General features: G+C 40.2%; 1 protein-coding gene across 1 annotated transcript; it reads left to right on the top strand.

Annotated features, from left to right (window-relative positions):
- Window positions 1-10,936: 10,936 nt before the first annotated feature.
- Window positions 10,937-13,658, top strand: LOC116718700 (pollen-specific leucine-rich repeat extensin-like protein 3). The gene is made up of 2 exons (XM_032560894.1): window positions 10,937-10,945; window positions 12,117-13,658. Exons 1-2 carry the CDS (start codon window positions 10,937-10,939, stop codon window positions 12,843-12,845), a joined length of 738 nt encoding a protein of 245 aa, XP_032416785.1. The 3' UTR covers window positions 12,846-13,658.
- Window positions 13,659-13,951: the final 293 nt, after the last annotated feature.

Raw genomic sequence — 13,951 nt, 5'->3', positions numbered from 1 at the left:
AAAGTTAATTCAGGAAACACTTTTGTCATCTTTCTACAGTATAAATGGAATGATGCCTCTATTATATTTGTGACATCAAACTTTCTTTCTGCCATATAGCAGTGGTCAAACTATGGGTAAATGTTTGTAATTTACTTTCAACAAATGGTCACCAAAATGGTTTTAGCATAAAGACACAGGTAATGTTTCCACATGCTGCATTGTATGCAAGTAAACGTGATGCAGCTGAGTGAAAGTTGTTCCTGCAGGGCTTCAACTCCAGTTCAGGAGGGTCAGTGTTCTTCAACTTTTAGATGTCTCTGCTTTAACACATCTGAGTCAAATCATGAGGTCATTATCAGGACCTCAAGCAGCCATTTGATTCAGGTGGGTTGGACTAGGAACATATGTAAATGTTGCAGGACACCAGACATCGACGCCTGGATTTTAGGACCCCTGTTGTAGAGGGTCCGTGTGTTCCTGCAGCTGCTCCATCAGATCAGAGGGTTGATGAGATCTGAAAGGTCCTGATCCTCCAGTAAGTAAAATAACATGTGACCCCAATCCATCAGTCAGCCGCTCTGTCCTGTGGAGAAGTAAATATAAGGTAATTTATACACATAGAAATTCAATAAATTACAATTGAAAGACAATTTATTTCACTTTATATTCACTAGGTGAATATAAGAGAGTAAAAGGCATATCAAAATATTTTACACACTACACAAATACACTGCCTGGCCAAAAAAAAAGTCGCCACCTGGATTTAACTAAGCAAATAGGTACAAGCCTCCTATTGGATAAGTACTGCATAGGCGATTATCTTTTAGCTGGCAACAAGTTATTTAACCCCAGCTGATGCAATGAGTAACTCCTCATTTCTTAAACAACCATGGCAAAAGACACATCCTGTGGTCGTGGAAAAGACGTTAGTCTGTTTAAGAAGGGTCAAATCATTGGCATGCATCAAGCAGAGAAAACATCTAAGGAGATTGCAGAAACTACTAGAATTGGGTTAAGAACTGTCCAACGCATCATTAAAAACTGGAAGGATGGTGGGGAACCATCGTCTTCCAGGAAGAAATGTGGTCGGAAAAAAATCCTGAATGATCGTGATTGGCGATTACTTAAACGTTTGGTCAAATCAAATCGAAGAAAAACAACAGCAGAACTCAGGAGTATGTTTAATTGTGAACGCAAAAGCATTTCCACACGCACAATGCGAAGGGAACTCAAGGGGTTGGGATTGAACAGCTGTGTAGCCGTAAGAAAACCTCTAATCAGTAAGGCTAACCAGAAAAAAAGGCTTCAGTTTGCTAGGGAGCATAAAGATTGGACTCTGGAGGAATGGAAGAGGGTCATGTGGTCTGATGAGTCCAGATTTACCCTGTTCCAGAGTGATGGGCGCATCAGGGTAAGAAGAGAGGCAGGTGAAGTGATGCACCCATCATGCCTAGTGCCTACTGTACAAGCCTGTGGGGGCAGTGCTATGATCTGGGGTTGCTGCAGTTGGTCAGGTCTAGGTTCAGCAACATTGTGTGCCCAAAGAATGAGGTCAGCTGACTACCTGAATATACTGAATGACCAGGTTATTCCATCAATGGATTTTGTCTTCCCAAATGGAACGGGCATATTCCAAGATGACAATGCCAGGATTCATGGGGCTCACATTGTGAAAGAGTGGTTCAGGGAGCATGAGACATCTTTTTCACACATGGATTGGCCACCACAGAGTCCAGACCTTAACCCCATTGAGAATCTTTGGGATGTGCTGGAGAAGGCTTTGCGCAGTGGTCAGACTCTCCCATCATCAATACAAGATCTTGGTGAAAGATTAATGCAACACTGGATGGAAATAAATCTTGTGACACTGCAGAAGCTTATTGAAACAATGCCACAGCGAATGCGGGCTGTAATCAAAGCTAAAGGCGGTCCAACAAAATATTAGAGAGTGTGACCATTTTTTGGTGGCGACTTTTTTTTTGGCCAGGCAGTGTATTATCAATCAGCTCCGTGACTTTGGAATTTGATTGGAACCTGTTAGGCAGAACAGATATTGTAAGAATCACCGTAGAGATAATTTTCATGGACTAAATGTACTCTCTTAAAGTGTGACATCAAAAATACAAGGACTTGGCTACCAACAGCTAAAATGGCATTGCTCACATAGACATTAGCTCCCAGTAACAGAAAAATATGAGGATGACAGAGTATAAAACTACCAGACAAATAAAACGTAATCTGAAATAATTTATAATTACTCTTTCTCTCATTATAATCGGAGAGCAAAGCTTGCAGGTTTAACTGATACTTACTTCTGAAGACGGGCCACCGGTCGCTCCATGTCTTATGACGGCCTGTTTTTCCAGCCAACGAACCATTCCACCACCCAGTGGTGGTTCTTCAAACCATGTAATCACAACTGTACGGCTGAAAAATGCCGTAAAGTTTTTAAATAATTATCTATAAATAATTTTGGAGTATTGAAAAGAAGTGCTGAAATATTCTGTTTTCCAATGAAATAACATATTTGCCACTTCGACACAAGTACAGCAACGTTCAGAAAATTAAAAACACTGGACTCCGAACAAGAATCAGATGACCCAGCTTTCTACCAGCATTTAAACGCACCACTTACGCACACATCTGAGGCTGTTGGAAGCGTGAGATGAGTCTCAAAAGTCCTCGTGCACTCGTAACCGGATCTGTGCGTAAATTCACTTTTGTCTGTGTGTATCTCTTTCGCCTACTTGCAGGCATAGGAGAAGGTTTGAATTCGTAATTATCAGATTTGTGAGATTGGAGTTAAAAAATCTGTGTGTAGAAATTTAATGTTTGTAGAAATTGTATTTGTGTGTGTGTACTTTTATTTTGTATTTATAAGGTGTGTATGCATTTGACCACATATTTACAAGTACCCGGAGTTGCGCACAAATTTTTGTTTTATGGTTTACAAATGTTTCACAGATACAACTCAGGCCTCGCGGCATTGGGGGGCATTGCCCGCCCACACAGTCAGTCGTGCTAGTCAGCAATAGGGGCTTCCGCACTTCCCATATCTGTGTCCTGTCATTTTCTTTGTTGTTAACACTTCGTAACGTCTTCTTCCGAGCCGCCTTTAAACACAACATGAGCAGTAAGACGCTCGCGCTGTGATTACACTTGTGCTGCAGCGAAGGAGACCTATTGCTGCTGAGCAGAGCTGTGCAGATGTGTTAGAATCATGGCAGCAAACCAGCAAGACGCAAAGAACTTTGCAGTTTTTTCCCCCAAACTAACCGACTGAAATGAGTAATGCTGTTGAATGTAGGTAATGTTAGCTAAAGGATGACTAGCTAATACCAATATATCATGTTAAGCCTGTTAACAAGTACAAGCTGCTGATGTTAAAGTGGGTAGTACAGGTTACATTCACTTGAGTAACGTTTTGGGGAAAAAGGGTAATTTTAAGAATACATTTACTGCGCTGTACTGTTGTTGTTTACTTCAGTAATATTATTGCTACATAGATTGATTTTGCATTTAAAGAATAAACTTCAGCGATTGGAAACATTAGATTCTTAGATTTTTGCAGCATATGAGCTAATATTTATTAAAACTTGAACATAATTACTCAACATTTTATTCATGTCACTGTTCACATCGTTATTGTTCATTTTGTACTAATAAACATGTGGTCAGAGTAAACCTCGTTTACTGTGCCCCCGCCCTCAAATTAAGCCAATGCCCCCCATCTGGCTGCCAAAGTTACACACAAAGAAGCTTACCTGAAGTACAAATCAAGATATTTTGAGACTATTTTCTCTCCACAGAAGTTGCTTATGAGCAACAATGTTTCTAATGTTGCTTATGAGCAACTCCATAGAAGTTGCTCATAAGCAACTCATAAAGTTACATAAAAACCTCAGAAGAAGATATGTCTTCTTCTGAGGTTTTTATGTAATTTCCTTCAGTATTGTTTAGTACAGTGACAGGCAAAGGGGTAGATCGTTTTTTTTCTTAGGATTTGGATAGTTTGACAGATGTGTGGGCCTAGTGCAAGCAGAACAATCGACTCATGGTCCTTCATCAAAGACAAAAGAGAAATCCTAGCCTGGCCTACCTGTCAATAGAGCTTTGGAACCAACGTCACTGCGTTTGTCTTGCGCAGTCACTCGGTGCTATCTTTAAAGGCCACAGACCAAAACAAACTTTATTCTGCTGTTTTTATTGTGTTACCGACCGCAGAGAAGTTGTTTTCAAGTTGGATATTGAATATTGGAATTCCACAGAGCAAGCGGCGTTTAGCTCAAGGTTGATCCGATTTATGAACACTAATTCTGGCCAGCTGTACTCTAGCGCTCCCTCTTCAAGCGCTTGGAGGTTCACTTGGGACCGTCAATTTCCAACCAAACACTCCTGTAAATAAATGTCTTCAGTTGTGACCAACTGACACAAAAAAGTGGTAATTCATGCAACACACTATCCTCTGTTAACATTTTAAGTCATATTCAATATTTTAAATAACTTTAATATTAAATAATGTTTTCTTCAATAGTTTCCAAGTCGTGTGCCCCATTGACTGAAAAGCAGTGTGAAATTATTCTACTAGACTGGATAGATGAGGCACACATTTTTATTCCATTCTGACCCTTTTAAAAAAAAATTTAACAAATTTTATATTTAAAAAATACATATTTTTTAAATGTTCATAAAATTTATTACCTCAGATGATTATCACATTTGTTACCTGTAATGTTCAATTACATAAAATTCTAGGACAGGATCAATTTCATTACATGTTCACTTCTTACCTGAAATATGTTAAATACAACAAATATTTCCTTAAAGTGTGATCTATTTCATAACTTTTACTTGTCTCCTTTATTGTTCACTCTGAATTGTTTCATTACACATTACATGTTTAAAGATGGGCTCTTTCATCTGGTTTGCTTGTTTACATTAAATGTTTACATCAGACAAAATGCTGATTCTATAATTGTTTACTTTAATCACATAAAATGTTTATTTAAAAATATAATCTTTCATTACATATATGTTTATTACCTGAAATATTTTAAAAATCAATTTTTTTACTTAAAATGTGATTCATTTCATCACCTGTTGTTATGTTCTGCTATTGCATGAAAAGGACAGAAGGGGGAGCTCTGAGAATGATGTGACAAAATACGCTGTATGTGGTAGAGAAGGAGAAGGGGGGAAGCACGACCCGACCAAAGGAGCAGACCACGGAAGGCGGATTCCGGGCATAAACTGGTTTGTGACTGGATTAGGATGACAACTAAGGCAGATGGAGGTGGTGAGGATGATGATATGGATTTTGACGATTGGACTCCGGTAGGAAGAGGAAGAGGTAGAGGTAAAGAAAAAGTTTTGAAAGAGGATAGAGTAATTGGTAGCCAGAATAGTAAGCGAACTTTGGAAGAGTGCAGCTCAGATGAGGAAAATAGAATGGTTAGGAAGAAAGTAACAAACGAAGAATTTAAGGTAATTCTTAAATTTAGGAAGGAAGATATGAATATTAATTTAAGTCCGATACAAGTTTCAAGAGAAATAAAAAAGAAAATAGGAGAGGTAGAGTTTGTTAAAACATTACGAGATGGAAACATGTTGATAAAATGCAAATCTGAAGACCAAAAGAATAAATGCTTGAAGATTGACAACATTTGCAAAAAAGTAGTTGGTGAGAAAGTAATTGTTGGAGAAAATAGAGTATCACGTGGTGTTATCACTGGTATTCCGCTGGAGGAGGATTTAGAAAGACTCAAAAAGAACATACAGGGGGGAGAAGTTCGGAGATTGAAAAGATTGTTGAAGCATGTGAATGGAGAGAAAATGGAGAGTCTATCGATTCTTTTGGAGTTTCAAGGAGAAGTCCTTCCTGATAAGGTTAAAATTGGATTCATGAGTTTTCCTGTGAGACCATATGTCCTTCCCCCTTTGCGCTGTTTTAAATGCAAAAGGTATGGTCATATTGCAGCAGTGTGTAAAGGGAAGCAAAGATGTGCCAAATGTGGAGGTGATCATCGATATGATGAATATGGAGTGGATGTACAAGTGAAATGCTGTAACTGTGGTGGTCAGCATAATGTAGCGTATGGAGGTTGCGAGGCAAGGAAAAAGGCAGCAGAAATTCAACAGCTGAGAACAATTAAAAACATCACTTATGCAGAGGCAACAAAAAGTATTCAAGAGAAAAGAGCGGTTCAGGAAAATCAACAAGTAATGTCTAGCATTAGGGCTGAGCCCAGTAAGATTTCACAATCTGGAATGGAAATCACAATGGATAAATTAATATTATTCATGGCATATGTAATCAACTGTACTGATCAAGTAAAACAGAAAAAATTAAAATTATAGTGAAAGGTGCAGAAAAATTTTTAGATGTGAAGGATTTATCTTGGGAACTAATAAATAAAAGGCTTGAAATAGATGGAAAACAAGGTGGAGGAAGAATGTAATGATTATCTTACAATGGAATGCAAGAAGTCTAATAGCAAATGGTCAAGAATTTAAAGGTTATATAAACTGTTTGGAAATTAAACCAGATATTATTTGTGTTCAGGAAACATGGCTTAAACCAGAGCTAGATTTTGTGATAGCAGGATATGATAGCATTAGAAGGGATAGGGAGCAAGAAAGTGGAGGAGGTTGTGTAATATTTGTTAAGCAAGGGATTCAGTATAGGTTTGTAGATAAAGGATCATCTTTAGAATGGATATCTGTGGAAATCTGGATTAATAAGGAAAATATTAAGATATTAAATTTTTATAATCCATGTAAAAAATTGAATTTAGATCAAATGGAGGATATGTTTAAAAGTCTAGGTAGAAATCTAATTTGTTGTGGAGATTTTAATGCTTATAGCACTGTGTGGGGTCAAAAAAATGATGCAAATGGAGAAGTGGTAGAACAATTAATGGATAAGAAGCAATTGGTTTGTATTAATGATGGAGAAGGGACAAGAATTGATATTAGAAATGGAAATGAGTCAGCACTAGATCTAACTCTAGTATCAGTGAATTTTGCCGGGATTAGTAATTGGAAAGTTTTAAAGGAATCTACATTAGGAAGTGATCATTATCCTATTGTGATTGAAATCGGTTTAGAAATAGGGAAAGATGATAATAGAAATATAGAAAGATGGATATTTAGAAATGTTGATTGGGAAAAATATAAAATAATAAGTGATGAAAAACTGCTAAAGGTTAATTTTGATTTGGATATAGATGGTGTAAACTCTTCTATTTGTGAAGCTATTTCAGGAGCAGCACATGGAACAATTCAAAGGAAAAAAGGAAAGTATAAGAAAAAAATAGTACCATGGTGGACAAAGGAATGTGATTTGGCAATTAAATCCAGAAATAAAGCCTTTAGGTTGTTAAAGAGAAATCAGAATTTTGAGAATTTGCTGGGATATAAAAAGTCACAAGCTTTGGTTAAAAGAACGGTAAAAAGCGCTTATTGGGGAAATTTCTGTAATACAGTAGGAAGGGAAACAAAGATTTCAAAAATTTGGGGAATGATTAAACGAATGAATGGAATTAGAAGTGAATATGGATATCCAGTTCTTAAGAATGGAGATGAAATGGCTCTAAATGAGGAGGAGAAGGCAAATATGATGGCTAGGAAATTTGTTGAAATTCATAGTAGCAATAATTTAAATACAGAAGAAATAAGGAAAAGAGTTTCTATTATTAAGGAAAATATTAACCTGTTAGAAGTAGATACAGAATATAATGATCTATTGAATAATTCCTTTTCATTATTTGAATTAAACAACGCTTTAAGGAAAACAAAAAATTCTTCTCCAGGAAAAGACAATATTTCTTATATTATGATTAAAAAACTTAGTATTTCATCTAAAAAGATATTATTAGATTTCTTTAATAAGATATGGGAAGGGGGTTATTTACCTGTGGCATGGAAGGAAGCAATTATAGTTCCAATCTTAAAGCCAGGGAAAGAGAAGTCAAATCCTACAAGTTATAGACCTATTGCGTTAACTTCACATATATGCAAAATAATGGAAAGAATGATAAATGAAAGATTGAGTTATTTTGTGGAGAAGAAGGGGTATCTGTCAAAATTTCAAAGTGGATTTAGGAAAGGTAGAAGTACTATGGACCCTATTTTGTGTTTAGAACATGAAATCAGAAAAGGGCAAGTTAATAAGGAGAGTGTGGTGGCGGTTTTCTTTGACATAGAGAAAGCCTATGATATGATGTGGAAAGAAGGGTTTTTAATTAAATTAAGGAAAATGGGGGTTAGAGGGTCAATGTTTAATTGGATAAAAGATTTTTTACATAATAGATCTATACAAGTAAGAGTAGGTCAACAGTTGTCAGAAAAATATTTTGTTGAAAATGGAACTCCTCAAGGAAGTATTGTGAGTCCTTTGTTTTTCTCTATTATGATTAATGATATGTTTGACAATTTGGAGAGTGGCATGGGTTGTTCATTATTTGCTGATGATGGAGCAATTTGGAAGAGGGGTAAGAATTTGAAATTTATAGTTAAGAAATTACAAGAAGCAATATATAGTATAGAAGAATGGTCATATAATTGGGGTTTTAAAATTTCAATAGATAAAACAAAGACCTTATTTTTCACTAGAAAGAAAGTATCTAATGATTTAAAATTGTATTTGTATAAACATGATTTAGAAAGAGTAAATGAGTTTAAATTTTTGGGTTTGTGGATGGATGAAAAACTTACTTGGAGTAGACATATTCAAAAAGTAGTGGATAAGTGTAAGAGAGTTTTAAATATTATGAGGTGTTTGGTGGGAAGAAAGTGGGGCGCTGAGAGGAAAGCATTGAAAATAATATATACGGGTTTAATAAGATCTGTATTAGATTATGGTAGCCTGGCCTTTGGATCAGCATCAGAAACACTACTTAAAAAATTAGACATTATTCAGTATCAAGCCTTGAGGTTGTGTACAGGAGCCATCAGAACAACTCCGATCTCAGCTTTGTTAGTTGAAATGGGGGAAATACCACTTTGCCTCAGAAGATTACAGTTAAGATTATCTTACTGGAGTTATTTAAAGGGTCAGTATGAAAACCATCCATGTCAAGAAATTTTAAAACCTAGCTGGGAAAAAGGGAAAAAGAATTTAAGATCCTTTGGTTGGGAGATAGAAAGGGACGTAAAAGATTTTGATTTATCATCTATAAAAATGAGTGAAACAGTTCCATTATCACCGGTCCATCCATCTCTGTTTCATGAAATCATTGTGGATTTATCTTTGTTGGAGATGAGGAAAAAAGGAAATATTTTAGAATCATACTCAGTGCAAGCATATATAGAAAATAAATACTTTGATTATGTTCAAGTGTATACAGATGCATCTAAAAGTTTAAGTAGCAACAATGGGGTATCGTTTATCGTTCCAGGATTTAGTATTAAAAAATGTAAGAGGATTTCTGATGGCGTCTCAGTGTTTACAGGGGAAATGATGGGAATAATTCTGGACAAATGTCCTACCTCTGCCCCGGTAGGACATTTGTGGGTGAAGCCACTTCCATTTTGACAGTTTATTTTTTATTTTTTGCTCAATGTCGTCCCAGTTCTTGTTCACAATATATTTATTGCCTAAAAACACACCAAGATATTTAAAACCGTCCTTCTTCCATAAAAGACCCCGAGGGAGAACTGGGAGCCCTGCAGACCACTCGCCGACGGCCAGGGCTGCACTCTTTCCCCAGTTCACCCTCGCAGCGGACAGAGTAAAAAACTTTTCAGTGATCTTGGTTAAAACATTGATGTCTTGCTGATCTTTTACAAAAACAACAACATCGTCAGCGTAGGCAGATAAAACCATATTGTCCTTAAAACCAGGTAAAACCAGACCATAAACACTCGAGCGTATTTTCCGGAGGAGGGGTTCCAGGGAGAGTGCGTAGAGCAGCCCTGTCGAACGCCTCTACACACCCTAAAAGGAGCACACAGGCTACCGTTGATCTTCAGCACACTCTCAATGCCACTGTACAGAACCTGGATCTTGGCGATAAGACCCTCGCCGAACCTGAACCTCCTCATGGTTTCCCAGAGGAAGCCGTGTTCGACGCGGTCGAATGCCTTTTCTTGATCTAATGAAATCAAGCCAATTTGCAAACCTAATGAACCGGAGACTTCCAAAACATCCCGAATGAGGTAGATATTATCTACCATGGACCTGCTGGGGACGCAATATGTCTGATCCCGGTGGATGACTTGCTCCATAGCCTTCCCCAGCCTCGTGGCCAGGGCCTTGGAGAGGATCTTGTAGTCGGTACAGAGGAGGGACACGGGGCGCCAGTTCTTTATCTCCTGCAAGTTCCCCGTCTTGGGCAACAGGGTGATGACCGCCCTTCGGCAGGACAAGGGGAGTGAACCAGTGTGCAGACACTCGTTGTAGACGTCGAGCAAATCTTGGGCCAGAAGATCCCAGTAGGCCTTGTAAAACTCAACCGTGAGCCCGTCAATGCCCGGGGACTTCTGGCCCTGCATGCTGAGGAGGGCTGTGTGGAGTTCCTGGATCCCCAGGGGGCCCTCCAGGTCAGTGTTGGTCTCTTCAGAGACCTGAGGCAGTTCACTGCAGAACTCCTCTAAACGTTCCTCGTTCTTCTCATATTCGCTGTGGAACAGAGAACGGTAAAACTCCACAGCCCTCCTCCTGATCTGCACTGGTTCACTCAGTGGCTGCCCCGTGTCCGACAGCAGAGAGTGGATCTGCTTCCTCTGCCCGTGCTTCCTCTCCAAGCTGAAAAAGAAGCTAGAGGGAGCATCCATCTCCGTGATGTTCTGGACCCGGGACCTGACCAAAGCGCCTTGGACTTTATTCTCCAGCAGGTTTGCTAAAACTAGCCTTTTTGATCTGAGAGCTTCAATATACTCTCGATTTCCTGTGGATTCACTAAGTCGTTCTAATTCCACAATGTTCATCTCCAGATCTCTGATAGATCCGGTAATGTCACGGGTAACATTGAGAGTGTGCTGCTGACTCAGCAGTTTTATTTGAACTTTGCCATGGTCCCACCACTGTCTCAGACAAGTAAAATCAGCCTTTCTCTGTCTAAAACCAGTCCAAAAATAACCTAAAATCTCCTTAAAACCCTGATCATAAGTTAAAGCCGCGTTAAAATGCCAGTAAGCGCTTCTAGGTAAAATGTTTCTAATAAAAACACCACCTAAAAGCAACGAATGATCGGTAAAAGCCACCGGTAAAATCTGGCATGTTTTAAACACATTAAAATGGTGTTTAAAACAAAAACGATCAAGTCGAGCTAAAGAGATTCGGTGTTCCTTAATGTGGGACCATGTGTACTGCCTGGAGCCTGCATGCATCCTCCTCCATACATCCACCAGGCCGTGAGACGAGACCAGCTGCCGCAGAGCATGTTGGGCCGCTGGATGCGGCTCTGCATGATTACGATCTAAAAACTCGTTTTCTGTACAATTAAAATCCCCGCCTATAAAAACATAATCCTCAGACCCACAATCACCCAACCTTTCCCCAATTTGTTCAAAAAAACGCTTTTTCTCTGCATTGGTGGTCGGAGCATACATATTAATAAAAACCAGACTAAAAATATCAAACTTTGCTTTAACTAAAAGACACCTCCCTTGAACGACATGCTCTACTTCTGTGGAGTTCGGGGTGAAAGCCTTAGAGAACAGGAAGCCCACCCCTGCACTCTGGGAGGTGCCGTGGCTTAAAATGACCTCCCCCCTCCACTCTCTGCCCCAGTCCGTCTCAATTAAATGATCGCTATGAGTTTCCTGTAAATAAATAACATCGATTTTCTTTTGGTTCAGTGTTTGGTAAATCAAAGCCCGCTTCTCAGCCTCCCTCGCCCCGTTAAGATTCAGAGTTGCGATTTTAAAAGAATCCATATTGGGTAAGAAGCTAAAACCAACACACAAAAAGACTACAAAAAATAATAATAATAAAAATACTAAAAAATCACTGTGCATCATTTTTACTCAAAAAAGTTTTCTCGCTTTTGACATTGCTTTCTTTAATCTAAATATTTCTGTCTTTTCAAAACCCGATACCTCATTGTTCCTAATGTGATGTCTCGCAGAGGAGTAAAAGATTCTCAGATCTGGAAAATAACTTTCTATCTTTACTCCTTTCAGCCCTTTAGTTTGTTTTAAAAACGTTCTGTAAGACTCGACAGGGTATCTTGGTTCTTTACTACTTGTTTGAGTCATTGACGCCTCACTGGCGTCAGAGAACCAGCTCTCAGCGTCGCTGCTGTCTGACACTTCCCTCCTCTCTCCAGCCAGCTTGCTGGCCTGCCTGCTGGCCTGTACAGCAGCCACCACATTCCTCCTTTTGCTTCGCCTCTTCACCGGGGCAGAAGCCTCCACTTCCATCACCTCCTCTGTCTCTCCCTCCAATCCAGTTCCCAAAACCGACTCTACACTGTTCCTCCTTTCATTCTGTCCTCCTACCTCCACCTCACCTATCCCTCTCTGATCCCCACACACTAAATGCTCCTCACTGTCCTTCACCTCCTCCTGTCCTCCCTGCACACCGACATTCTCTCCCTCCACACTTTCACCCTCACCACCATTCACCCCATCACTACACACCACCGTGCACCCCTCCGTTCCCACACACACACTCATCCCACTGTCCACCACTGACACCTCAACAATACCCTCTGCTGGTTCTACTGCAGCGGGTTCCTCCGCCGCCACCGCGGGTTCCCCCGCCGCAGCAGCGGGTTCCCCCGCAGCAGCCGCGGGTTCCCCCGCCGCAGCAGCGGGTTCCTCCGCCGCAGCAGCGGGTTCCTCCGCCGCAGCCGCGGGTTCCTCCGCAGCGGCAGCGGGTTCCCCCGCAGCAGCCGCGGGTTCCCCCGCTGCACTAACCTCACGAGGTGAGGCCCCCTCCTGCTCAGCAGCAGCGGGCTGCTGCTTCGCCGAACCCGGCGGGGCCGGCCCGGCCTTGTCTGGACACATTTTTATAATGTGTCCCTCTTGTCCACAACCAAAACACTTCATGTTGGAAGAAGTGGCAAACAACATGTAATCAAAATCATCTATTTTAACATGAAACCTCAAATTTAGTTCTTCGTCTCGACGGTTTAATATCATAAACAGTTGTCTTCTGTGCGATACAACGTGTTTCAGTAACGGTGACTTACAGCCAGATAAAACCTTCCTTATCGGCGACACCACTTTACCGTGTCGTGACAACTCTTTTATCAGAAACTCATCGCTAATAAAAGGAGGAACGTTTGATAACATTACCTTAGTTGCAGGTAAAGTTAAAGGCGAAACATGTAAAAACAAGCCGTTGACAGACACGCCCGCTTCCACCAAACGCTGAGCCTGCTCCACTGTCTCCACAAACAACACCACCGCTCCATTCATCCGTGCTGCCGACCTAATTGCCCCGTGCCCAATCACCTCACCCACAGCTAAACAAACTTCCTCCACGCTGCACGGAGAACCAGCACCCACCTTGATGCCGTTCTTCCGTGTCAGCGTGGAGAAAGACCCACCACCAACAACTACCATGGCGTCCTAAGACGCCGGCCTGACGGCCACACCCGAACCCACAAAAACCCCTTAAAACGCGACGAAGCTAACACGAAATTACAAATAAACAAGTAACACAAACACCCAGTGAAAAAAAACAGTAAGAAAAAAACAAAGATAGAAAAGATTCAATCACTCGCTCACTCGCTCTTCTTCCGCTCTTCCTCAAACACCCTCCTCTCACACGAAGAAGAAGAAGAAGAAGAAGGAGAAGGAGAACGAACGACAGTAAACAGAGAACAAAACCTGAACTACGTCTAATGGTGCTGATTTTCCACTATTTCAATATAGCAACAACACAACATTGGCGACGAGGATGTCTATTTCTGTGCCTTTACCTGCTCCATTCATGCCATGCCCAGGGGAACCAGCGATACCATTTCCAACATGGCTAAAAATGTTCGACAACTACATGTTGGTGATAGTTGCATCA

The sequence above is a fragment of the Xiphophorus hellerii genome, chromosome 4, assembly GCF_003331165.1.
Source record: "Xiphophorus hellerii strain 12219 chromosome 4, Xiphophorus_hellerii-4.1, whole genome shotgun sequence".
In the NCBI taxonomy this organism is placed as follows: Eukaryota; Metazoa; Chordata; class Actinopteri; order Cyprinodontiformes; family Poeciliidae; genus Xiphophorus; species Xiphophorus hellerii.
Note: the sequence above shows the minus strand (reverse complement) of the source record. Positions and strands in the feature narration are given on the sequence as shown.